We start from the raw sequence: 26,076 nt of genomic DNA, 5'->3' as shown, positions 1-26,076 counted from the left end.
AGGAAAGTCTGGAAATAAACAGTCGTGCGTCATAGCCTCGGGCAGGCTTTCTGGGCGTGAGCGAGGGGGCTTTCAGACGGGGGGCTGGTGGGGGAGCAAGGGCGATGGAGGCGCCTGGAGGGCACGACCGACCGAGGCCGGGGAGCCGGGGAGCGAGGCTGGGGATGTGTCTCCTTGATGGAAGAAGCCAGCTTTGGGACGGGGCCTACCTACCGCTGCTGGTGTGAAAGGTGGTTTGACCCCAGGGTTTCCAGGTCAGGGGACACCAGCGCAGTCACCTTTTGAGCACCCTATTTGAGACGGCTCTCCGCCTACATGGCCTTTGCTTTGAGAACAAGGGAACCGCAGCAGAGAGGGTGCCGTTGCGATACCTGTGAGCAGACGGCCGTTGGATCCCGACATCCTAGCCCCTCGGGCTGAGCAAGGAAGCGGGCAGGAGAGGCGGGGTCTCCGGTCCACCGGCCAGGGAGGCCCCACTTTATCTTAAAAGCCTTCGGTGTTTGCTACTTCATTTGCGTAGGGACAGGAGTTGCCCTTGACAAACAGGGATTGTCCGGGATAAGCCCTTGGCGAGTGCTTCAGAAGCCATGCCCTGAGCCAGTCTCCTGGCACCGTCGTCTTTTGCCTTTGACCTCAGGCCTGCAGCCCCCAAAGGGAAAAGACACCCAATGATACGCGGTCACATCACACCGTCAGCACCTAAAACTGTCACAAGAGCGACTTGGCTGTTTGTCGGCATTTTTCCCCTGGTCAGTACCTCGCTCTGAAGGTCTTAGCATCTCGCAGCCTGGGAATCGATCTTCTTAAGGAGCCAAAGCCTATATTTCATGTCAATGCATCTTCTTTCCCAAAGGAGAAAGGAAACAGAAGCAGTAGCTTATTCAAGTAAAACCTGCTTTTCTCTTTCGTCCCCCATGAAAGCCGCCCCCGCCCCCATTCTGCCTTCTGAGGCTCCCCCCACTCAGAGTTCAAGTTCCTCACCGAAACTCCACGAAGCATCCATGCAAAGCGGTACTGAGAATGTGCTTGAGGCCAGCAGTCCCTTCCCAGCCCAGGAGGGACCTCCGGACTCAGCCTTCAAGGGCCGGGGCCTGTCCCACGAGCTTGAGACACTTGGTGGGCACTTGGTGGCCACAGGGGTGGCAGGAGAAGGGCACTGGGTGTTTTCAAGTGAAAGCGTAGGGACAGCTCCCACTTCAAAGAGGAGGCCTGGGTGGTGGTAACCCCTCCAAGTCTCCTTCTCATCCGCAGATTTTTGTTTGTGAAGCTCGAGGAGGAGGCAAGGAGTTCCCTTCCTCCGGAAAATAACTGAATATTTTTGGGGTCAGGGGTCTGGGTGGCCATTTCAAGGCAGACTTCTGCCTTCCGTCCCCATCAGAAATCCCCAGGAATTAAAACTACCATGTCACCGCAAGCACGACTTTTAACTGGAGTCTTGGAAATGTTTTAAAGTAGCCCCTAGCCACCAAAAAATACACGGAGCTTCTTTCTGTATTCGGACATTTAGAGATAAAAAAAAATTATTATTTTTTTTTTTTAACTTGCACTAAAGTAATAGTGCAGCTGTCTGGGCTTGAGTCTTGACCCAGATTTCTTGGTAAACAAGAATGCGGCTTCAAGGAGAAGGCCTGCTCTTCTAGTGGCTCTGCCATGGCATGGTCTTCCTCTGCCAGGCACTTCCCTGAGCCACGCCACCACTGCACACTCATTCACACCTGCCTTGGTTTATCCTCGCTTTAAGGAGGAGACGATAGATAGATATGAGGAAATTCACATTTTCCACGTCTACAGAGCTATAACCAAGAGAAGGAATAAATAGGTGTATCTCTGGATGGAGAAATGAAGTCTCTGTGTTTTTAGTGATGATAATGGCGTGAAGCATAGACCATTAGTTCCTAGAAAGTTCTAAATTTAGAGCTCGAAGAAGTGTTTCTAAAAGAAACTCCTTATGACATCTGTAACTCCTATTATTTGTTATATTAAGTCATTGACTTTCAACAATTTTATTAGCAAAAGAAAAGCATTTTCGTAGCACATTGAAAATGGACCCCCAAGGTGTGAACAGATCAGAGGGGGCAGCTCCGATGGATGGTCTGAGAAGCAGACAGGAGCGGGGTACCACCCCCACGCTTTCTGCGGCTCAGAATCCTCTTCAAAACGAAGTTGGAAAATATCACCCCAAACAACAGACAAGAGGTGATGGTGTTTAGGGCTTAGAGAAGCAAACGAAGTTGGTGGTTACTGGATCCGTGAGAGGTAACAGGTGGAAGCAACAAGAATGAGCTAAGAGTCAAGCCGGTGCACCTGGAAAAGACTCACCTGAAGAAAAGGTTCCTTGAACTTGACAGAGAGGTTCGGGGGCTTTAGCCACAGTTTCGGGCCCAGCATTTTAAAAAAAATAGCTGTGCCTCCCAGAAACAAATGGCAACTGCGCAGGTGTTTTCAAATCAGCCCAAGGATGGGACCTATGCACATAAGGTGTCAAGCACTAGAGAGCCTGGATTTGGTGCCTGGTGAGGTTGGATTTGGTGCTGAGTGTGGTTGGATTTGGTGCTGAATGAGCCTGAATTTGGTGCAGGGTGTGGTTGGATTTGGCACTGTGTGCGCTTGATTGGGTTTGGGGTGAGGATGGATTTGGTGCCAGGTGTGGTTTGGTTTGGTGCCAGGTTGCCTGCCTCTGGTGAGTGATGGTGATGTGTCTTCCTGTTGGAGGCAGACTCTCTGGGCTCGACCGTCTGAAGTATCCCTGTTGATTCCGTGCAGGTGTTGGACGGCAGGTACCACAAAAGCCTCCCAGGGGCGCGGCTCGGGGCCCCCCCCAGTTAGTGCTCCCCCCGCCCCCGCCCTACCCGCCTCCTGACACAGATGCAGCAGAGCCGCTGGGCTCCCCTGGGGACGGCGCTGCCTGCGAGGCCTCCGACCCGAGGCCCACACGTACGTGCTCTGTTGGGCGGCGCTCTGCGCCAGCCCTCCTCTCTCCCGTCTCTGGTGGCAGGACTGGTTTCCAGACTTTCCGCTCTTGTCTTTGGATGCATGCGCCTCTTGCTCTGGCTCAACGCGGCGTGTCCGGTTAACAGTGAATGCTCTCTGAGTGCCAGGCAGCTGCCTGTGAAAACCGATTTAACCCCCAAACCATTCCTGCTGTGGTCTAACCCATGAGCCACTTGTATCTCGGCTCCATTTCAGCCGAAACCGTACCATGTGGGTGGAGACATCAGCCAGGAGCAAACACTCCCCCGAGGAGAACTGTCCTCAGAACGCCTGGTGACGGTCACAGCCGGCTCGGTGCAGCGCAGCGATGACAGGTGGTGCTGGCTGCGCCGGTAAATCGTGGGCCAGCTCCGAACATACAGGACTTGGGATTAGAATCTTTGAACCATTAGTTCTGCAGAAGGGGGAACAGCTTGATCTGAGCCTAGCAACAGCCAGAACTCAAGGCTCATTTGTTTCTATTTCTTGTCACACCCCGTCTGAGGTCAGGCTCCCTTCATTGGTTCTAGGGGTTCCTTTTGGATTTTAACTAGCACCGTGTATGGCACTCTGGTCTCCAGACAGGTAGCGGTTTTACATATTTAACTGTATGCGATATACATGCAGAGGACACCACCGTACGTCACGCCTGCCTGCATCTCCCCTTCGGATGCTGGGGCCGGGCAAGGATGCTGCCTTGTGAAGTGGGTACCACTCGGGGCGGCACTTTCCCAGCAGCGGGAAGTCACTCCCCGTCCAGCCCAGGGAGCGGCTGTGCCCACTGAGATACGCAGCCTTCTGGTGAGGAAGCTCACGCTTTTGGCCATCTGACCTTTCTCTGTCGTCTCGGGAAACGGCGACTCGCTCTGGGTCAAGAAGACAACTGTTGGACTGCGTGCCAGCTTTCTCTAGGCAGAATGATCCTGAGGCATTTTATCGTTTTCTTTCTTTCTTTTTTAAACAAAGACTTCTTTTCCATCCTTAAAATATGGTTGATCATCCCGATGCTGGACATGCTTCCAAATGCAAATGCACTTTATCAGGGATTCAAACACTGTGGATTAGACAGATAACAACGGAGGTCTAGACAACTCCGGAGCCATTTCACCTCCAGAGAGAGTGGGTTTTAAGCCCCACACGCCAAGGCAGTCAGCGTTCAGCGGCCACTCCTGTGGCTGTCGTCCCCGGCACAGATGCTCCTTCCTGGGGAACCAGCGGGAGAGGAAGGGCTGAGTGTGAAGGGTGGCCCTTGGCAGCGGGAGCTGCGGTGTCTGCGCAGGATGGGGAGCCAGCCCCTGCCCACCCACCCCCACCCCCCGCCCCAGCCCTGCCTGGGAGACTTTCTGCATAGACAGCAAACCAAACGAGGCTCGCTTTCTTTGGCCTCCAGGCTCCCTTCGCTTCTCCTGCCCCAGCGCATCCTCTGCACGCCCTCATCTCCCCTGTGAATGTCCCGACTCACCTGCCATCCTTGTCGCCCCTCTGGTCCCTCACCGGTGCAGACCCTGCGGGGAGGGCGCAGAGGCACAGGGGACAGGGGCGGGCCCGTGAGTGTTACTCTGTCTGCACCGGGACCCGGGGGCTCAGCAGATCTTCCTCCCTCTTTGTGCCCCCCTCCCCTCCAGCTGCGTGGCCCCCTCCTCCCCCACCTCTGGGTCCGTGTCCCCGGGGATTAAGGCACCCAGCTCAGAGCTGGTATTTATCTAATTAGCAAAACTGTCCACGCCACCGTTTACAGCATGAAAAACCGGGCTCACCTGCCGAGCCCGGCAGAAAGCAATCCGCCTGCTTTGATTCAGGTCTTTAAAAAGTTTTAAAAGTTGTGGTCATTTGTTTTACTTTTATTGACATTGTGTGGGAACCTGCGTACCACTCTCCCTACCTTCAGGGGCTGTAGGGTGTCAGCACCTCAAGTGTTGGCTGTGATTCCTGCCCCGATGGAATCTGTCCTGTCCCTGTTGTCACCGCTGGAGCCCAGCAGGGTCACCTGCATGCCAGCCACCAGCACCTCTGTGTCTCCTCCTGGGTCCCATGTTAGACCTGTGCTCCCCGTAAAAGAAGCAGTATGTTCGGGGGAGGCCAGCCCCCCCCCGTACCCGCAGTGGGGGAGGTCCTGCCGGACAGACACCGAGCCAGAAGCAGCCACCTCGCTGGCCACAGCGCCACCACGGAGCGGGCGCCCCGGGACGCGACACCATGGTGTCCTTGACCCTCAGCGCTCGCCCGCCTGTCACCCAGCTCCTGTCCCACTGCACCCCGTTGGCGCTGTGCATTTTCAGGGATTTGTACTATAGGTGGTGTGTTCCACCCAGGCTGTCACAGGGAGGTGACATACCTTTTTCTGAGAAAAAGTCAGCACAGCCAAAGATAAAAGACAAAGTGTCAAGCAGCTGGTCACAGCAGTGGATTGGCGCGCAGATGTGAGAAGGTGGGACAGAAGACATGAAATAAGTGCTCCGTCTGCACCCTCGCTGGCCCCCCGCCTCCGTCTCCCCCGCCTCTGGAGGATCTTGGTGCAGGTCCCACCCTCGTAGCCGTGCTGGTGCACCTGTCATGGCTGACAAGCCAGGGGCCCTCTGCCAGCCGACCTGAGAACCAGCCGGGCCCCAGGCCCTGACCCGAGGACGAACCCTCCTGCCCCATTTCATGCTGAAAGTGTTAGCAGCACTCGAGTCATGGTCCTGAGACCACACTGACCAGGAGTGGAGGCAAACCGGAGGAGGCCTGGGCTGCTAGGTCAGAGCCACGTTCATCCGGGACTCCCAGCTTTTTAACCAACGTACGGTTTATAGTCACAAGAAGCAACAGAACTGTTTCCGGGTGCATCTCCTTGGCTCTAGGGGGCAGCCTGGAACTGGCTGCTTCTCCAGCTCCTGGGGGACCCAGCTTGGAGCTCAGATCAGTGTGAGCCATCAGCATCCCGTCAGCGGGGGCGGGGGCAGGCTCTCTGTGCCTCCCCATTTCGGGGAGCCCGTCCGTGGCGTACCTACCCCTCCCTCCTGTTATCCTCTGGGCGCTCATCCTCGTCTCCCGGCTCTGGGTGCTCAGGCCTGTATGTGCTTCTTCACTGTTGAAGCTGCTCAGAGGCGGGAGCCGTCCTGGGGAGCATCTGACCCTACACTGAGGTCCGTCTGCGGGATGCCCTCCGCAGAGGCAGCACCGCCTCAGGAGCCTTAGCAGCCACCCCTGAAGAAAGATGTGGAGCTCACGGTAGCCCTCCGCCCCCCACCTCCTGGGTAGCCCCTCTCCGTGAGCAGGGACTCATGTCCCCCGGGGGGATGGGCAGCAGAAGTGGGCGCTCCTTGTCGCCCTTGAGATCGTGCTTAAACGGTCTGTGGCTTCCCTCTGGGGCCCCTCTCACCCACTTGCCCCGAGGAAAGCCGGCTGCCACGGTGACATCTGCCCTATGGAGAGGCCACACGGCAAGGACAGAGGGGGCCTCCAGCCAGCAGCCATTGAGGAACCGAGGCCCTGAGTCCACTGCCCATGAGAGCTGTCCTGCCGCAGCTGCTGACCGATCCTAGAAGCAGAGGCTCCCCAGTTGAGCCTGCAGCTGAGACCACAGCCCTGGCCAAGACCTCAGTCACAGCCCGTGAGAGGCCTTGAACCCGAGGCCCTCAGCTGGGCCGTGCCTGGGTTCCAGACCCACACACACTGTTGAGACAAATTATTAAGGCTTCCAGCCTCTGAGTTTTGAGATAAGTTGATTTGTGGCACTAGGTAACAAGTACAAGCTGCAGAACCCCATCTTAGACCTCCGCAGACAGGGGGCCTCTTCTCGCAGGAACAGGAACCCCGTGGGAACGCCTGGTGTGTTGGCCAAATCTGAGGCCTCGAATCACCATCGAGGACTCTTTCCTGTTTCACCTTTGGGGCTGGCTTCCTCCTCAGGCTGGTGTCCAGGGCACGCAGGCTGTTCCCTGCATCCCATCCAGACACCGGAATTCTCGCAGGATGGAGAGAGACTGTCTTTCCCGGGAGCCTCACAGGAAAAGGAAACCCTTCCCAGAAAAATGCCCGATGGCAGTGTTGACCCCGAGCCTCCCGGACCAGCTCCTGGTGAGGACGGAGCCCTCCGAGATGAGTCAGGCCCATCCTGACAGGCGGGAACCAGGTCGGCTTCCCGGGGGCGTGTGGGTGTGGCTGGTCAGCAACCAGCTCTGCCCCTCAGGAAGGGTGGGGTGCACACCGTGACAACGACGACGGCCAGCGGGCTCATGACGCACAGGGCGCTGCCTCAGCATCCGTCTTGCACCCGGAGACCATGAGACGCGGTCTGCGCAGGTGCCAAGGAGCGCTCTAGGCAGGTGGCGAAGGCCAGGGGCGTGACTCAGAGCCGAGGGGCACAGACCTGAGAGCTGAAATCTCGGGGCGCCATCCTCCTCCTGGGGCTGTCTCAGTGCAGGATGGGCCGCTTCAGGCCCGGCCCCCAGCTGCATTTTTCATTGATTTTGCAAACCAAAGGAACTGCTAGAAACGCTGCTCACGTTCGAACGTGCCCGTCAAGAACCCAGAGACTAAAGGGTCCCGTGTCTCCATCACCCTGGGGGCCAAGAGGAGAACTGAATCGGGTTGGCGAAGTTGTATGTTCACACCATGGATCTTTGGAATCCTGTCTCTCTTTTAAAATGACTTCTTGGGGAGTTCCCTCCGTGGCTCAGCAGGTTAAGGACACAGCGTTGTCTCTTTGAGGGTGCAGGTTGGATTCGTGACCTCGCTTCGTGGGTTAAGGGTCTGGTGTGGCCACGAGCTGCATTGTAGGTTGCAGATGCGACTTCAGTCCGGTGCTGCTGTGGCTGTGGTGTAGGCCACGTTGCAGCCCCATTCCACCCCGGCCCAGGAAATTCCATGTGCTGCGGGTGCTGCTGTAGAAAGAAAAACAAAAATTTTTAAATAGAATGCCCTAAGAAGCATCATTTTCTCTCTTCCACGGTGAGCTTCGCTTATGGTAGATAAAAGGCAGCCCCTGCCAGGTCAGTCAGGGCAGGGACGAAGCGGTGTGGACTTGGCCTCTGCACCACCCGGTAGGGAACTGAGGTCGCTCTGGCTGCCACCCTCTCCCTGGCCCACGACCAGGCCGGCCTGTGGAATCGGAGGGGTAGACACTTGATGCGGAAGGGGGAGAAGACTGATTCAGCCTCGCAGCCGCCCACGGCACAGAGGTCACCGTGATGGGGGCTCTGGTGACGCGTTTGAGCTTTTCTTGCGTGATGGTAACAGCCGTGCCCAGGCGTTCCCTGGTCTGTGCTCTTCACCCTTTTGGTTTGTTTTTAATACGCCTTTATGTCAGCTGTAGGGCTGTCTAATCACACAGGTAGCTGCTTCGTATGCATGTCTAAACCAGCCTAACTGTGCCGTGGATTCCCTGTAACTTGCTCGTCAGCTCGTGCTGGGATTTCAGCTTTCGTTGAACCTCACTGGGAATCATGGAACCGGACGCCGTCCGGTTCGTGGCCCTGAATTGTTTGTTTACAGTTTGCAGCACTGTTTGTGGTTGTTATTAACAACTTATCAGCTACTTATTTCATTGACAAGACCCTGGGGATTGAAAAGAATCAATGCCTGGAGAGCTCAAATTATAGGTCGTCTATTTGTTTCATATTTTTTAAATTAAAGTGCCCAGCAGCGTTCATTTTCTCGTACGTTTCCCCACAGCAGGCTCGGGGAAATCAGCCTTGCCTCGGGCACATGACTTTGGAAGGGAACTGGCAAAGGGTGTCAGAGGCGGCGCGGGGAGTGGGCCTCTGTCTCCTGTTCTCAGTCGTCCGTCGGGTTCAGGCACCACCGTGCTGACCACTGCGATGTTTCTAGCTGATTGGCTTTCAGCTTGTGGACAAGTGTCCCTGCTAAAGAGCTTTATGGAAATTCTAGATTAGGGAAATCAAAGGAGAGAAGTAAACTGTTTTCAGTTAGAATTAATTAAATTAAATTTGAGTTTGCGCAAGATAAAATTAGCAATAATAATATTAACAGCAATTGGCATGTCAGGCCGGGTGACTCAGAGTATCTAGAAAAATTTGGGGCCCAGCTCCGTGGCTTACTAGCAAAGTGACTCTCATCAGACCCCAGCTTCCTCGACCGGCACCTCACTTAAGCCTCTGGCCCAGAGAGGAGCCATGCGCTGGCCTGAGCAGCACGCTCAGGGTGGAGGAGACAGGACAGGAACGTGCCGGGGCCCCCATACCAGGACCAGTCCTCCCTAAAGTCACCTAACGTCTCACTCTGAAATGGAGAGACCCACACCCAGCGCTGCCTGTTTAAAACAAAGCGGCTCATCCGACAGCTGTGACACAGCTACAGCTCTGGGAGGCGTATTTGTCATGGAAACACCCTAGAAACCCTGTGTGTGTGGCGTGTGGACTTCGGAGCGAGCCCAGGGACTCACCCTTGCCCCTGTGTTGGATTTCCTTGCCAATTTCCTTTCCGTGGCAAGAGGACCGGCCCAGCAGCTGCTCCTGCTGCCGTGGGAAAGGGCGCGGCGTCCAGGAGGCCATGAAAGGGACAGTGAGCAAAGGGCTCGCTCATAAAGTGGAAGGAGACGCGGGGCTGGGAGGGCAGAGCTCATCCCTGCTCAGAAGTCCATGTTTAAAAAAGGGAACTGAAAGCTTAGCCTTTATTATTGCACCTTGAAAACCATTCATTCTACCCAGTATGAACTCAAGGTGGAATACTACTTGGAAACAAAGCAATGAGAATCATGACGGCACTACATACAGTATTTTAAAAACCCCAGGAGCCTCCTTCCTTTTGCTAGGATGTTTTAGCCCTTTATTTATAAGCTGTTATGTCCCTGACTTGAGGGAAAATTGTAAAACTTGGGAACAGCTCAGGGGAGGAGGGGCGCCCCGGACGGGGCTCTCAGTAGCTGGAGAGAGCAGATTATTGAAACCTTAGGAACTGGAAACTTTAGGAATTCAGCAAGCCAATTACTAAATAGGACCATCACTCAAAAGTAAATCAGGTAAACTAACCATTCAGTGATCGTAAAAACAAAGGTAACAGATATTAAAAAGGCCACTTTCCAATTATTTAACTACCTGTTACTGCTTCTGTATCCTTGAGGCTATGTACTTGGAATCAGTGTGATTCAACAATATAGAAGAGTGAGAAGTCCACCCCACACACCGCTTCCCAACGCCACGTGCAGTGGCCGATGACAGCTGGAAGCAGAAGCTGTCTTCACACCCCGGACATGGGCAAAGGCTGCAAATCCGGGCTGGACGTAGTCAGTCAATTGTCCAAAGACAAGATGTAACACTGAAAATGCTAAGAATGAAATATTATTAATTACAGCAATTATGAAAGCTCATCAGCACCCAGTGCGTTGTGAGGAGGCTCCCAAAAGAGCTGAAGGATGCTGCTTCCATTTTTCAAAAACCATTATTCCATTCAGCAAGGTAATTCATGTGATCGAAGAACAAGCCAACATGTGTCCTCTGCTCAGTAGTTGGTAATAACCTGTAAGAGAAAGAATTTGGAAAAGCATATATGTGATATATATGATATAGATATATGTGAATCACTTTGCTGAACACTTGAAACTAACACACGATAAATCAGCTACACTTCGATACATTGTTATATGGCACAAATAAACCTGTCTACAAGCAGAAGCAGACATGAGAACAGACGTGTGGTTGCCAGGATGGGGAGGGAGTGGGATGGGCGGGGAGTCTGGGGTTGGTAGACACAAACTCTTGGCATTTAAATGGATAAGCCGTGAGCTCCTACCACACGGCACAGGGAACTCTGTCCAGTCTCTTGGGACAGACCGTGGTGGAAGACAGTGTGAGAAAAAGCCTGTATACCTGTGTGTGACTGGGTAACATGCTATACAGCAGAAATTGGTGCCACGTTCTAAATCACCTATACTTTAATAAGGAAAAGAACCAAGAAATGAGAAATTAATGTTTTTAAAGGAGGGAGGTGGCGAAGCAATGGCGGAATCATCAGATTCGGCCGCCGCCTCGCTCTCGGGCCAGAGTTCCATCCCCAGGGCCTTGACGATGCTGTGGAGGGTGGCGTGTGTCTGCCAGGGTCTGTGTTCACACTTTGCCATTTATTTCCTCCAACAGTTTATTGCTGCGCGTCGTTCCCCACCCATGCCAAGCGCTTCTGACGGATGGTCCTCCCTGGAGCTCCAAGCCTCTGACTGTCCCTGTGCCCCGCTGTCCTGACTCTGCTTCTCCTGTCCGTCTTCCCCCTGTCAGCACAGCAGGGCGCCTTCATACACCCACAGCTCCCTCTCTTTAGAATTTGCAGAGAAGTGCACCTTTCTTTAGAATTTGCAGAGAAAGGCATGAGTAGCAGAGATGCGCTTGACTGACGTTCATATTTCCTTGTAGGAGGTAAAGATTTGATACGTAAAGTCTAGGTTGATACCATGGGTCTGTCTGAACTGCCTCTTTCCTTGATCTATGGATGTGTTTTTATTAAGAACCTTGCTTTATTTTAATTCCTTACCCATTGATAGTTTTCTTGTTTGACATCCGGATGCAGAATTTCTTCTCCGTTTTCCTGAACTAGACAATGTCTTTAAATCGCCTAATGAGGTCAGTGTGGGTAGACCTGCAGTAGTCTGTCTTCCTGGTAAAACTTAAGTGCCTAAGCCCGCGGACTGTAAATACAACCTGTAGGAACTCAGGGCTCCTGACCTATTGCTATATCCATTCAGGATACGTAGACCCAACGTTTTGGTGTAGAAGTTCTCCGAGTTTCCCTCTGACTGTGTCTCCTGCCATTTAGGGGACTTCCGAAAGGGAAGCAGAGGAAGCGGGCCTCTGTCTCACTCGGTCTGTGCAGCAGGGATTCAGTCACCCCCCACTGGTTCACCAAACATTGGGTACTTGCTCGAAGTACAGGGCTTGGGGGGCCCTTAGCCTGAGGAGCACGTGGCCTCTGCCCATGATTCTGCCTTAGCATGGCTCCCATGAGACCAGCAGTGATGGTTCCATGTGATAAATGCTAGGCTGGAGGTTTGCACGGTGGGAAAAATGCCCAAGGGTGTAGTTACTGCACCACGTGAGGGTGTTGCCTGCTCCTTCTAGAGACTGAGGTCCCTCTCCCATCACGAGAAAACCCATGTGGTTGCTGAGAACGGGTCACCTGAGCCGTCTCAAGGCAGACAGAGCAGGTGAAGATGCTCCCGTGATGATTCCGGGATTTTTAGGAAAAGAGACTTGCTGCTTTGCTCCTTTTTTATTCTTTGCCCAAAAGATGCATTCGAATTGGAGAGGCTAGTCAAGTTTCTCTCCAAAAGCTATTTTCAACGCTGTTGTTCAGGGTAAGAAAGACATCAGTGTTTTTCACTTGTATGACTGCTGTCTGCTTGATCACAATGAAAACGGCAGCAATAACTGTGGGAGGAATTATCACAGCTGATATTGATATTGACAATAAAGAAATATAAGCCAGAGTTTATAGAAATATATAGCCACAGCTATATATAGAGTCAATCTAGTGCCATGCGTTGGTGAAAAAACAACAGAAAGTTACAGAAAGTACTCATAGGAAACAGAACAAGTTAGAAAGCGCTCTCTCTTTTTTGCATTGAAATAAAGACCTTTTGTCGGATAAGTAGCAGTCATTTGACCTCAAACCATTAAGGGGGGAAAGTCGAAACAAGAAAAGGTAATGTTTACCTGAATGTTGCAGAAAGCATCAGGATTTACGAGCCAGACGTGAAAGATTGCAAAAAATTGTATATAATTATAGCAGTAAACACTTGTATGACAAGTAGTTATCACGCTGAAGAAAGATGGTAGAAAATCTGAAGGCAAAAACTACGGCAGGAACGGAGGAAAGCCTGTCTGCTCACAGGGTTATTGGTTAGGGGAACAGAAACTACAGTGCGAAAAATGCATCAAATCGATGAAAAGTGGAAAGACATAGGCTTGGGGATGGGAGCACACAGAGTCAATGGAAAAAGACCGGTTTACATCACGAATTGGGTTTGACCGCGGCACCCCGATTCCTGGGTCACATGGTTAGCCGAAGACACATCTCTGTCACCAAGGCGGTCTCACACACAGTGGGTGACATTCAGGGCAATTCGATGAATGGGTTTTAGGAATCTACGTGCATCCCAACACCATGCCTAACCAGCATCCGAGTAGTCTAGGAACCAGACACATTACCTGGTTAAGTATTTTTTTCTCGGCGTTCCCGTCGTGGCACAGTGGTTAATGAAGCCAACTAGGAACCATGAGGTTTTGGGTTCAATCCCTGACCTTGCTCAGTGGGTTAAGGATCCGGCGTTGCCATGAGCTATGGTGTAGGTCACAGACACGGCTCGGATCCCGAGTCACTGTGGCTGTGGTGTAGGCCGGCGGCTACAGCTCCAATTCAACCCCTAGCCTGGGAACCTCCATATGCCGCGGGAGCGGCCCTAGAAAAAGCCAAAAGACAAAAAAAAAAAAAAAAATTTTCTCGAGGCACTTGCTTCTCAGAGAGGTCTGTGTTTCCAGCTCACCCCCAAATCCGCCCATCCTCGTGGGCCCCGATTCTGCTCACCAGCCAACAGGAGAACTCCTCGCCTCATCTCTCCGTGATGTGACACGTGCCACCAAGAGTCACGCTGGGAGAAATCTGTGGCGGTTCGCATTTTCTAGCCCGAGAGACACGAATCAAGCCACCCGGGTAACGAGCCTTGCCTCGCCACGCAAGGTCGAGGACCGGCCCGACAGCAAGTGCGGGGCAAAGCCAAGCTTCGCTGTACGTTATTCTTCTACTGTCATCGGCTTAGACGCGCTCATTTCCACCGCAGAGGCACCTCAGCAGGAGGCAGTGGGACGGGCTGTGATGGCTGAAGTGCAGCCCCGTCTGCGTGAGAATGTGGGCCGTCGCCACTTTTGACCTCTCCCTGTGAAAAGTCTGAAATCAGTGCGAATTAGAGAAAACCCCGTGGAACACCTCGTGCTGCTCTTTTGTTTCCTCCCCCGTTATCATCCTTCATCCCTTGTGACATCCGCGTGTGTGCGCGATGCTCGGCCGGCCGCGGCTCATGTGCACAGTCGCCACGTGCATGGGGGCCCCCCCCCGCGTGATGCTGTTTGTTCACAACCCTCCCGACCCGAGCGGTCTGAGTCGAAACACGTCCCTGTGCAGACAGACATTTTCCACAGCAAGACACACTTTCCCTCCAAACCTCCAGGCAGGACGGAAGGTGTCTCGGGCCGGTACAGCCAGTGATAAATTGTCTGGGAATTCATCCACTCAGCAAACACTTCTTCTCCCCCCTGCAGTGTGTGTGTGTGTGTGTGTGTGTGTGTGTGTGTGCGCGCATACGCGTATGTTTTAACTGTTTCATCATTCATACCCAAGGAATATGGTGCAGGAAGAAAACTCAAAATAGTTTATTTCTTCTTAGTTGCCTTAGTAAAATAACAACTGGCGAACTTGAAACACGTGGGTGAACGCGAAGGTGCGTGTCGGAAGTGCAAAGGCTTTGGAATTACCTGGGGGTTGAATTCCCACACTCATTAGTCACCGGTAGCAACACAGAACTGGGAAGCCCTCTATCGAAACCCTCCACAGCAAACCGTGAGATTAAACTTATCACTTTCTGTGTTTATGCTGCCCTTAAATGCCTTATATAACCCTTCCTCTTCTTCTTCAGAAAATAATAAATTTTTACTACCCTGACTGAAGCCGTGTGAAAGCAGCAGGCTGTATCTGCCTTCAGCAAAGAAAAAAAAATGTCCTCCAGGAAAGAAAAACATTAAAATAACAAAAAATAATAAACCAAAGAGATGAGAACCATTGTTCTCGTTGTTTCCAGGGTAATAAATCTCTCCTCCAGTTTTCAGGGAGGAAAGTGAGGGAAAAGGAACGAAACGTAGGACCTCAGGCAGAACACAGGAGCCAGTGGGTATCGTATTTCTCTCTTTGGTGTGGAAGGAACTGGGGGTAAAGAGGAAATAGATTCTCGCCCATTTCGTCTGAATAAGCGGTGACGCTGAGAAACCTAAAGACGTTCCAGGAGCACAGATCCTAAAGCAGATGGCACGTTGCCACGCCTGGCCCCCGGGTGTGTCCTCTTTGCCAGGTACGGTTGCCAGTGTGAGGTCGGATTGGCCTTGACGTACCGTCTCCTCTGAAGTGTGTCCCTGCCCCTCCCCACTGCACATCCAGCAGGGACACCTGGCAGAACATAACTCTTTGGCCACACCCACAGCATGCAGACGTTCTGGGGCCAGGGACCCACCAGCTTCCGGAGCCACAGCGGTGACAAATCCAGATCCTTGACCCACTGCAGCACCCGGGAACTCCAAAACACAATTTTTAATAACCAAAATTCCAAATGAATTGAGAAGTACAGTGCAGTTGCCGCTCATTAAGAAAGTGTTAACATTGATGACTTTATGGGAAAGTTGAACGTCGGTGTGCAGGGAGGGGAATCCGGTCCCAACATCTGCAGCCAGAGCCGTGGCTTTGACACGTTGGGGGTGAAATGCAATGACACACGTGCCTCTGCGCGCCCGACCCACTGGGCCGCCTCTCCTCTATGCTTTGCTGAAGACAGGAAGATTGTTCTCTCCTGCATCATTTTCTCCTGCCAAAGTGCGTGAGCGTGTGCAGAAAGTCACTGAAAGGAGGTCAGCCGCACCCTCGGCCCTTGCTAGCTCGGGGCAGCTGCAGCCAGGAGCCCGGGTGCCACCTGGGAAGTAGGTCTGGGCACCAGGGCAGTGCCCGCTTGCCTCCCGTCCAAGCTGCGTTGGCAGCAGCTCAGGACAGCGGAAGGTTCCTGGACAAGAAGTGCCTCCCCCACTCCCTGCTCCCTTTGGCCACCAGGGAGGGAGCCCTGATTGTCCCACTGATGGACCGTGACCGCCTCCAGGGGGTTGGAAACAGATACCAAACTCGACATCAGGGCTTTGAGTTCATACCACTGTTAGGTTGCATCCAGCCACACAAACAGCTGGCTGGAGTGCCTGCATCTGCGGGGTCGAGCCCCTCTGTTTACCAAGAGGGGACAGTGAGGCCAGAAAAGCCCGGGGACCGGCCTGCGCTCACACAGCTGAGGAGGCCTGCGCTACGACGGCAGAGTCTCCGTCCAGTGTTGCTGGTGTGGCCTGGATCTAAACGAGGGAACGGATGCAGGATGCGTGTGTGTGTGTGTGTGTGTGTGTGTGTGTGTGTGTGTGTGTGTGTGTGTGTGTGTGGCTATAGATCAGTACCTCTCTAGAGTTGTGTACCTACACCCGTCTGTCTCTGTCCATCTTGCTGGCTGGCATCTGCAGGTCTGAGGTTGGAACCGTCTGCAGTGACAGTGGCCACCCTGCAGGTGTGTCCACACGCTCACACAGCGGATCCCTGAGCCTGGGCCCCTGGCATGCTCTGCCAGGGCTGTGAACTGGACCGCTAGCCCTCCCAGAAATGACCATCAGGCCCCTTGCTCAGGGCCCGTCGTGGCTCACAGTGAAGGGGAACGTGGGCAATTCGTTGTTAAAATGCAGCCATTCCCACAGAACGGCTCGAGGGAGCAGCAGCGTCAGGCTGCAGAGCAGGCCGGCTCCGCCAAGGGCGCTGCTGCAGAAGGAGCTGCCCGACAGGGGCTCCATCCTCACGGACCTCCCCCCACCCCGAAGGAGGGGACAGTCTGAAGTGCCCCTGCGCGGTCTGTGGAGGAACCCTCTCAGCCCCACCGCCCTCTGTGAGGTCAGAGCTGCGCTGCCATCCTCGTCTTCTGTAAGAAACCCCAGGCACAGAGGGAAGACTTGTCGGAGGCCAAAGGCAAGAGCGAGTTGATACTGGGGCAGAACTCAAAGCCTCATGGTCAGGGCTGCGTGTCCGCAGAGGCCACAGGACCTGCTGTTTGCCCCGGGGAGTGGTCTTCTCTCTTTCTAGAAGCCCAGCCCAAAGGGCCCGCAGTTCAGAGCTAAAACCTCAGCTGAGAGCATGGGTGGCGCTGCACAAGATCCAGAGGGAGACGGGAGGCCAGAGCAGACGGTGGCCGCACGTCAGTGGTCCAGAGACGGCCCTGGACGTGCCTCGCTCCTGCATTTCTTCCCAGCAGGAGGGCGCCCTTGTGTCAGTCAGCTCAGGCGGCCCCAGACCCCCCAGCCTGCGGGGCCCCAGTGCAATGTGAGATGTCCCCCTCGCCCGTCCTGAGGCGACAGCCTGAGACCCGGGCGTCTGCAGGGCTGGCTTCTCCGAGGCGGCCTCCTCAGCTTGCCCACGGCCACCTGCTCTGTCTCCTTACGTGGTCTTTCCTCTGTTCTCCCATCCTGGGGTGTCTTTCTCTTCCTAGACGCACACCAGTCACGTTGAGCTGAGACAGGTCCAATGGCCTCCCTGTAACTTAATCGAATCTTTAAAGACTTTCTCCAAATACAGTCACTCCAAGGTGTGAAGGGGTCAGGATGCCAACGTGTGAATTTCAAGGGTCACCACTCAGCCCCATAACAGCTGGTGTTTCTTTTTTTTCTTTTTTTTCTTTTTTTTTTTTGTCTTTTTAGGGCCGCACCTGTGGCATATGGAGGTTCTCAGGCTAAGGGTCTGATCGGAGCTGCAGCCGCCAGTCTGCACCACAGCTCACAGCAACGCTGGATCCTTGACCCACTGAGCAAGGCCAGAGATTGAACCCGTGTCCTCATGGATGCTCGTCGGGTTCGTTAACCACTGAGCCACAACAGGAACTCCTACAGCTGGTGTTTCTTACCCCAGTTTCCTGATGGGGCCACGGGGACTGCAGGGCCAGTATGAGGCCCGCGGGGGAAGTTCCAGGCTCTGACTCCAGGCTGGGCCCTGCCGCCTCCCTCTCCAGCTGAGCGGATTTGCCCCGAGCTGGCTGTGCCCGCCCCTGTCCCCTGTCCCGATGCCACTTTGCATGTGTGTCCGGGCTTTGCCCTGACTCTGGATTCCACACCCCGCAGGTCACAGAGTATCTGCAGCTCTGATCAGCCTCCCGCCCTTGCCCCTGAGCATGAGCACGGCGGCCGGGCCGGGGTCCAGGGAAATACCCACCGCGCGAGGGCTGCGCCCGCAGGTTTCTGCACAGCCCCCCCCCCCCATCCTTGCCCTTGCCCAGATCCTGCACACATTTGTGAATGTGCACACCTGCTCTCACACACACTCACACACACTAAACCTGTCTCGTCTCTTGACCACCTCAGAAACTTCAGGGCTTTGCAGAAAATTCTTGGTAAACTCAGCACGTCCCTCTTGCTATCTGTGTGTGTGTGCTGCCTGCCGGGAAGGACTGAATGGGTGCCACCTTCTAAAAGTTGCTCGTGACATCAGTGTCATAAATGCAGATCTGAGCGCCGACTTCTGTCAATGTCAACGGTGTCGTATTGTGACAGTGAGCTGCGGTGTGGGTCGCAGACGCGGCTGGGATCCTGCATTGCTGTGGCTGCGGTGTAGGCCAGCAGCTGCAGCTCCAACTCGACCCCTAGCCCGGACACATCCATGTGCCAAGGGTGTGGCCGTGAAGAGAAAACAATACACGTATATTTTATGCTATATGATGATATGTGTACATATCGTATGTATGTATGTCTATATGGGTATATATATATACACACGCTATTTTAAAAACTGTTATTTCCTAAAGTGGTTGAAATAAACACTAAGAGAGCTTAGAGATGCGATAGGAAGGGTGGGATGAGGAAGTTCCCTGGTGGCTCAGTGGGTTAGGGATCCAGCACTGTCACTGCTGTGGCATGGGTTCGATCCCTGGCCCAGGAATTTCCTCATGCCACGGGCACAGCCAGAAAAAACGATTGGGAGGAGGGGAGAAGCCATTCAAAAGTCACCATAAAGACCGACTTTGACTCAGACCGTCCCAGACACCTAAGCAAAAAGGAGGAGAGAGGACATTTGTTAAAACGGCGGGAAAGGGAAGATCTACCTTTCAGGACAAGTTAAAGGGGGTGTGTTTCTACAAGAAACCAAGTGCCGTGACAGGTAACACCCCCAACAGCCGTGCTACGCAAGATGCACAGATGTCCTTCCTTTGGTCATTTTCATGTCCCTTTGCATCAGTAGCATTGACTGAACAGTACATCACGGAAAACCAAGCCAAAGCAGGCCACCTCTTTTGTTCTCAAGAGTTCTACTGATAACAGGATGGAACCCGGAAGAAACTAGCAGAGGAAGCAGACAGTATTTCTCTTAGATTCCTGTCTCAGGAGCCAGGCGACTCCCCTTTGCATCATGCCAGACTCAAATCAATCGCAGTCAGTTCAGCTCGGCTGTTCGGCACGTCTCTGAAGGTCAGCTTTTCTGAGCTGCATTGATCACACGCGATTCACATGTTTTCCTACACAGACGACCTGGAGATGGTGCTTCTGTTTCAATGATGACCATTAAAGCATCGGCTTTGTTCCCGACAGCACCCCGGTCCCCGGAGGTGAGGCCCCAGAAATGTAGTCAGAAAGGACTGAATGTGTTTCTCAAGACTGCTGTAGAATATATTGAAGTCTCTGAGCACATGGAACCAAAATGTATCCTGTTCTCAGGAGGGGACAGGTAGTCTGATCCAGATGTTGGGAGATCGGTCAGCAATGGGAAGGAGGTGTTCCTGTGGCATCAGCAGGGAGCAGCCGGGCAGACAGACTGGAGCAGCAGCTGTGTCCTCCAGGTGTTTTCGAAGGCCGGCAGTTGGAGAGTAGCCCTGTCTTACAGTGGGGACGGCTGGGGTTCTCCTAACAGGCATCTGTTCGGGTTCTGGGTTAGAGGGATGGTTCAGGCTTTGGAGAAACGCAGCTTGACTGAGACCAAGAGTTACTCGGTTTCTCACACACATGCTTTCAAAGTCTTGCTACCCTGCCTTCCTGAAACATTAAAATCTCTGTATGTGTGTGCAGCGCTGCGCAATGACTTGGCGGCGGGGTCATCGTCCTCGGGCAGAAACTTGGAAGGTCCCAGGTCCATGGGGCTTTTGGACAAAAACCTGAACACAAAATGCTAAATAGTGGCCATCAGCTAGAGGGACTGTCATTGTGCAGAGCAATGACGTTGTAAACGTCACTTTGAGGAGACGGTGACTGAGGACGCGGTTGAAGGAGAAGGTCGCCGAGACTGGGCCACCATCAAGGCGGGACCCTGCGATGCAGGGGACAGAGCGTGTCCCGGAGGGCAGGTCTGAACCCAGCCGCTCCGCCCTCCTCCTCCTGCCCCTGGCACACGTGTGCGCACGCTGGCGCGGTCGTGGATGTCTTGGCCCCTCGGCGGTGGGTGACGTTTCCCGTTCAGCCCGGGTGGCTGTTCTCTTGCCTCGCGCTGGATCTGACTGTCCTCCGCCTGCCCCAGCCGTGCTCGTTTCAAGGTCGGTTTCTGTTTCCTTTAGGTGGGAGGGACGGCCCCACGTCCATCACCCTGCGGCAGGGTCCCCAGCCCCCGCCTGCTGGTGAGGCCACTGCCCCGGACCGTGTGTGTCGCTGGGTTCAGCCCAGCCGTGTGCTCCCCCGGGGACCACCAGGACGTTCCAGGGGAAGCTATTTCCAGATGTGACGCGTCCACACATATTCTTTCCTCAAACCCAGGGGCCCGAGGGCTCGCCTGGGCAGCCTCAGGGCAGGGGGCCGTCCAGCTCCACCTTGATGAATGCCCGTCTGCCTCCTGCAGGAGGAGACAGGCCGAGCTCTCAGCCCTCAGGAATCTGACCTTGGAGGCAGTGCCCCGAGGCGGGCAGGCCTCCTGGAGCCGAAGCATAGCCCACGTGGAACTCCTGGGAGACACCTGAGCAGACACAAAAGTCCTTTTGCACACCAGGCGGTTTCCAGGTTTTCTTTGCAACCGCACTGACAGAGGCTCTCACGGAGCTGAAACATCCTTAAGCATAAATTCGGTGACAGGTCAATCGAGAGGTGGGTCACAGGGAGAAGGTTTTAGAAACGGAGTGGAATGATGTTCCCGTAGCAAACCCGCAGTTCACCTCGACTTCCTCACGCAAGGAGGGCTTCCCGGTTGCTTAGTAGCATCAGAAGGAAACCCAGGAAGTGCGGGAATGCCAAGCCCTGCCTCCTTCTAGCGATACGTAATCCAGGGATTTTTAAGGAGCGATCTGCAAGGAGCCTCATCTGAGTCATGAGAGACGCCTTTCTAGGGACATTGTACCTCCTTAAGAAATGCCAACATTTCTAAAATATCTGTGCAATTTTATTGGCTCTTTCCCATTAATCATAATGATAAGTACTCAATACAGACAAAAATAGTACTACCCTGTTATTGTGAGAGGAAATAAAGTCTTAATTTATATACATATTTTATATTACGAGATTTAATCAATCAGAAAGGCTCTCAAGCACAAAGGACATTCAGTCATGAGAGGGACGAGGCGAGATTCTGAGGTGGGGGCAGGGAAATAAGTTCAGGAAAGGAAAGCAGTGCCCCAGCACACAGCCTCTAAACAGAGCGCTTCTAGGAGGGGTTCGCTGGTGGCTCAGCGGGTTAAGGATCTGGCATGGTCGCTGCTGTGGCGCGGCCTCGGTCCCTGGCCCAGGAACTTCTGTGTATGCTGCAGGCACTGCCAAAACAAACAAAAAAGGAGAACTTTTATAGGCAGGGTTCTGGGCATCACTATACTATCATGTTCAGATTCCTTTTACTCCATCTTATAAAATGATGAAACAGGTTTACTTTTTTTGTCTTTTTGCCTTTTCTAGGGCCGCACCCGCGGCATATGGAGGTTCCCAGGCTAGGGGTCCAGTCAGAGCTGTCGCCGCCGGCCTACACCAGAGCCACAGCCATGCGGGATCCGAGCCACATCTGTGTGCGACCTACACCACAGCTCACAGCAACGCCGGATCCTTAACCCACTGAGCGAGACCAGGGATCGAACCCACAACCTCATAGTTTCTAGTCAGGCTCGTTAACCACTGAGCCATGACGGGAACTCCTGAAACAGGTTTGCTTTTTAAATATTAACAGTTGCAGTGAAAGTACATCTGTTGTAATTAGTTGAAATTGCGATGGAACCTTGCAGATGTGAGTTAAAATGTCAGCAGGGTGCGTGGCTGTGCACGTTATTTAGGGGTGTGTCTGCCAAAAACCATGGATGTATATCATGTCAGGTGGCATCATGGGCTCAGGAGGACCTCACCTGCAGCTCCCTTCTTTTCCGCTTTATCCCCAGTGCACAGACCAAAAGGAACTACATCCAGGTAGGTTGAGATGGAGGCCTGTTGGCTTGTGAAAGGTGCACGGGGAACCGCAGACACCAGGACCCCATGGGGATGCGATTAGTCTGCTACCGATACGGGCGTGTGAACCTGGCCAAACAGACTCGAGAAATCTCCTTTCGTAATGACCAGCAAGAGAGCGCGTCGGAAGCTAAATCAGAAGATAGAAGATCTTTCGTTTGCATTTAATCAAATCATAAAAATGAACCCACGACAAAAGTGCTTAGGAGATATTTATGTTTGGTGTTTGAAATTTTCTTCGGTGAGTTTGTAAAAGAAAAACTCACTAGAATTCGTGCCAAACTGCAAGTGAGGACCTGGGAGCCCTAAGTTAGGATTTGCTGCTCTACCTCCGAGCCGGACAGTTTCCCAAAGCTCTTCATTTAGCTGTAACGCAGTCGACTCACGGGGTCATTCATTCGGGTGGAGGACGATGCGGGCAGTAATAGGCCTGACCTGGGCCCTGGGGCCACTTACGAGGAAGAGAATTCAATCACGAATGTGTGTTTGGCATCTGCTAAAGACAAAGTAAGCGTGTTTTTCCACATTTGAAGAAAAATCCTGCAACAATAACTTTTTAGTTCAAGAAAGTCATTCACGCCTTAAGAGGAGAGCAAACTCGCCAGTCCATTCATCGACTCAAAAAGAACTGCTTAACTCTCAGGGCCGACAGAAACAGGCCAGAGGATCAAGTCCACGCCACGGTTCTGTTAAGATTCCTAATTCGGGGCCAGTCACCCACCGAAAGAATGTTTAGCTGCTCTCTTGTGATTTGGAATTGCAGAGAAGGATAGGATTCTAGATCTAGCAGGGATTTTATGCTCATCGGCATCCCCTTGTGTGTTTCACAGAGAGGAGAAAGGGCTGTTCAAAGTTCTGAGCAGCAGTCTGACCAGAACGTGGGGCTCGGGCTGGGTCCCTGGACCACTGCTTGGTGGAAACCCTCGGGGCCACGGGCGGGTGGAAAGCGAAGTGTGCGGAAGGATCTGGGGGCAGGACCTGGGCCCAGCAGCTCCAGGCCTTTTTTCCTCTTGTGTTTTAGGCTTCCGTTTGGAATCAGCAAAGGCACAACAGCCTCCTGCTCCATCATCTCAGACAGAAGTTGTCAAAACATGTTACAGCTCATGAGGTTATAGTAACAGGAATGAGCCAAAAGGAGAAAGATGGGGGCAGGGGAGTGAGATGGAGGGTCTGGTTCCAAGCGGGAGGTTCTCAGGCTGACAGCCGACTGCAGAAAGAACTGAACACCCCGAACCAGGTTCAGAACCTCACAGGGACGCGGGTTCCTTCTTCAAATCTGCCGTCTTTGGCAGCTCACCCAGCGGAGTCCACGGAGCCCACCTGTACCTGTGCCCCAGCAGGTTGCGCCCTGGCTTGCAGACCCACCCTGTGCCCTGAGCACCCTTCCACCCTCTGCCCCAACCCTCCCTGGCCCTTCCAATGTGCGCAGTTGCAGGAGGCATGGCACCCACCCCCCAGGCGCTTCCAATCCCGTGTGGCTGCGGGCTGCCTGAGAGCAGGGCCTCCCGCGCCCGCTGCCCGGCACCGCCTCACGGCCCTCACGAGCACCTGTTCCTCATCAGGTTCAAGGACGGAGCAGCCTGAGCCCGGGAGAGGTTATCTGCCAGAAACAGAGGACCCGCCTGGCACTCAGTCTCCGCTGTGCACTTTTAGGTCGCTTAACACACACGCAGTGGGTAGAGCCTTCTCACCTCTTGGTGATGAAGCGTTTGCCGTTGGCTGAATTTAGAACAGTAGCTCACAACTCCGTTTGCTTCAGAACTTCTGACGGACATAAAACAAGCCCAGATGAGCCATCTCCATCTTACAGCTGGATAGAAAGGGGCAGCTTGGGGTCCTCCCTACCCCACCCCCCAGTGGGTGCCTTCTGAGTGCCCAGGGCACACGAGTATCAGGAAACCTGTGGTCCTAGTCGTTGGGGGGGGCCAGATGAGAGTCCTCCTTTGGGGAGCAGGTTTCTTGAGGTCACTTCACACTTGAGGGATGCCTGCTGGCGTGGGCAGGGGGCAGGGCCAGACTCATTCATACCTGCCCTGCGCTAAGACCTCCCGCTGCCCAGCCCACCCCCTCTACCTGTGCCAACACACCCGGACTTGGCTTTACTCCCTGGCATTGTCGGTCTTTGTGTCTGTCCTCTCACAAACCGTGAGTCCCCAGGTTTCAGAGACGCTCGGATTGGAGATCTGTGCCCCCAGGTCCAGTCACAGGCCCGTCCCCTCCAGGAACACCCCCCACAGTGGAGTCGGGCCAGGGCACCGCGCTGGGGGCTGGCATCGCTTCTAGTTCTGCGACAGTGTATGACCCCACCTCCCAGAGGAAATGGAGACAGAGGGTCCAGGGACCTGCCCGGGCAGCCAGTGAAGTGCTCTCTGGGACTTAAACCCAGGTCTCTGCGGCCTGAAACCTGGGCGCCGCTCCCCTGGCCGGGCCGTTTCTGCACCAGGAGGAAGGAAACGTCATGTTAGGTTAACTGACCTACTTGTTCAGCGATGGCGACAAAAGGGAGACAGGAAACAAGAGTCTGCTCGGTCGTCGGGCCGCCCTGTGGCTGTGCAGGGGGGCCTCTCTGAACAGAGCGGGCAGGAGGGTCCCGGGCGGAGTCCCCGGCCCCGCGGACACAGCAGCCGGCACACCCCGTCCGAGGTGTGACAGCAGCACCCATGGCAGAAAAGGCTTTGGTTGTATTAACGCAGCGGCAGTGTTCCTTCTGCGCGTTTGCCCTCTAATTAAGAGTCTTGCCCCACAAAAGCCAGGAAGGGAGCTGGAAGAAAGGGCCTCTTGTTAACGAGCATTCACTGCGTCGGATACGTCGCCTTGTGCCTTTGCTTCGCTAAACAGTCCCTCCCTTGTTTCTGATCTTTACTCCGAAGCTCTCGCGAGTGCCTTTTTTTTTAAATCTCGCTCGTTTCTGTGTTTGTTTTATTGTTGGGGATCTCAGATAAGCCAACACCCGGAGGAGTTTTCCCCTTGGTGCTCTCTCGGCTTTGCTAATTCTGTGTCTCTGCTCTGCTCTAGTTAAAATGTGAGCGATGCCGAACGTGATTATGAGGTCACTCGACTGTTCAGGCACAGTTCTGCGGACTTGGCACTCAGCGCGTGTGTGGTCTCTATTCATTTTAGCGAGTGCTCGTTGAAGGAGCGGTTTTAAAACCAAACACACTGAAACCACAACACAACCCCTCCGTCCTGGATGACCATAAACAGCGCTTAGATCACGTCTTGAGGTGTCTTAAAGTTTAAAATCTACTTCTGTGTTCAATTAAAAAAAAAAAATCTGCGGGAGTTTCCTTGTGGTTCAGTGGGTTAAGAACCCAGCTAGTATCCATGAGGATATGGGTTCGATCCCTGGCCTCGCCCAGTGAGTTAAGGATCCAGCCCTGCTGAGAGCTGTGGTGTAGGGTGCAGACACAGCTCATAGCTGGCCTTGCTGTGGCTGTGGCGTAGCCCTGCAGCTGCAACTCAGATTCAGTCCCTAGCAGGGGAGCTTCCATATGCCACAGGTGCAGACCTTAAAAAAAACCCTCTGGTCCACAATTGGTCCAGCATTCTGGACTCCTGTCCTTGCACCTCAATACTGTAGGCAGATCCTTCTTAGGCGAGCTGGATGGACGAGCCGGGTGCCTCAAAGCCCCCATCACCACTGCTAGACTTCAGTGGAACGTGGGCCTCCACGGTGAGTGACAGCTCTGCACCTTACTGCTTCTGCCGCAAACCACATTAGTGCTCAGGGCCTGGTAACCTCAGCCACGGATGTTTTGTCCTGATTCTTTTATTTATTATTATTATCATTTTTTTTTTTTTTTTTTGGCCACAACTGCCACATGTGCAGTTTCCCAGGCCAGCGATCAAACCCGAGCCACAACAGGGACCCAAACCACTGCGGTAACAATGCTGGATTCTCAACCCTCTGCACCCCCAGGGAACCCCCTGTCCTGATTCTTTTCAGTTTTACTTGTGG

General features: G+C 53.7%; 1 protein-coding gene and 1 long non-coding RNA gene across 14 annotated transcripts in view; one reads left to right on the top strand and one right to left on the bottom strand.

The window, feature by feature from the left end:
- Window positions 1-26,076, top strand: part of COBL (cordon-bleu WH2 repeat protein) — a 239,997-nt gene that overhangs the window by 184,544 nt on the left and 29,377 nt on the right. For 10 of the 13 annotated variants that reach the window (XM_084978577.1, XM_084978570.1, XM_084978574.1 and 7 more), the window contains one exon: window positions 2,764-2,934. The exons of the other annotated variants lie outside the window; for them this stretch is intronic. In XM_084978577.1, coding sequence (XP_084834703.1) covers window positions 2,764-2,934 — 171 coding nt within the window. The remainder of the gene's footprint in view (window positions 1-2,763; window positions 2,935-26,076) is intronic. 13 annotated transcript variants of the gene reach the window in all.
- LOC146400251 (uncharacterized) lies at window positions 22,485-24,699 on the bottom strand. The gene is made up of 3 exons (XR_014816893.1): window positions 24,594-24,699; window positions 23,810-23,882; window positions 22,485-22,611 (listed from the first exon to the last, which is right to left on the bottom strand). It is a non-coding gene; the product is annotated as an uncharacterized LOC146400251 (long non-coding RNA).

This window comes from Sus scrofa, chromosome 9, assembly GCF_054392235.1.
Source record: "Sus scrofa isolate SSC_HxYL_T2T_F1_AM1 chromosome 9, Sscrofa_HxYL_maternal_Yorkshire_Landrace_v2.0, whole genome shotgun sequence".
Taxonomy (NCBI): domain Eukaryota; kingdom Metazoa; phylum Chordata; class Mammalia; order Artiodactyla; family Suidae; genus Sus; species Sus scrofa.
Note: the sequence above shows the minus strand (reverse complement) of the source record. Positions and strands in the feature narration are given on the sequence as shown.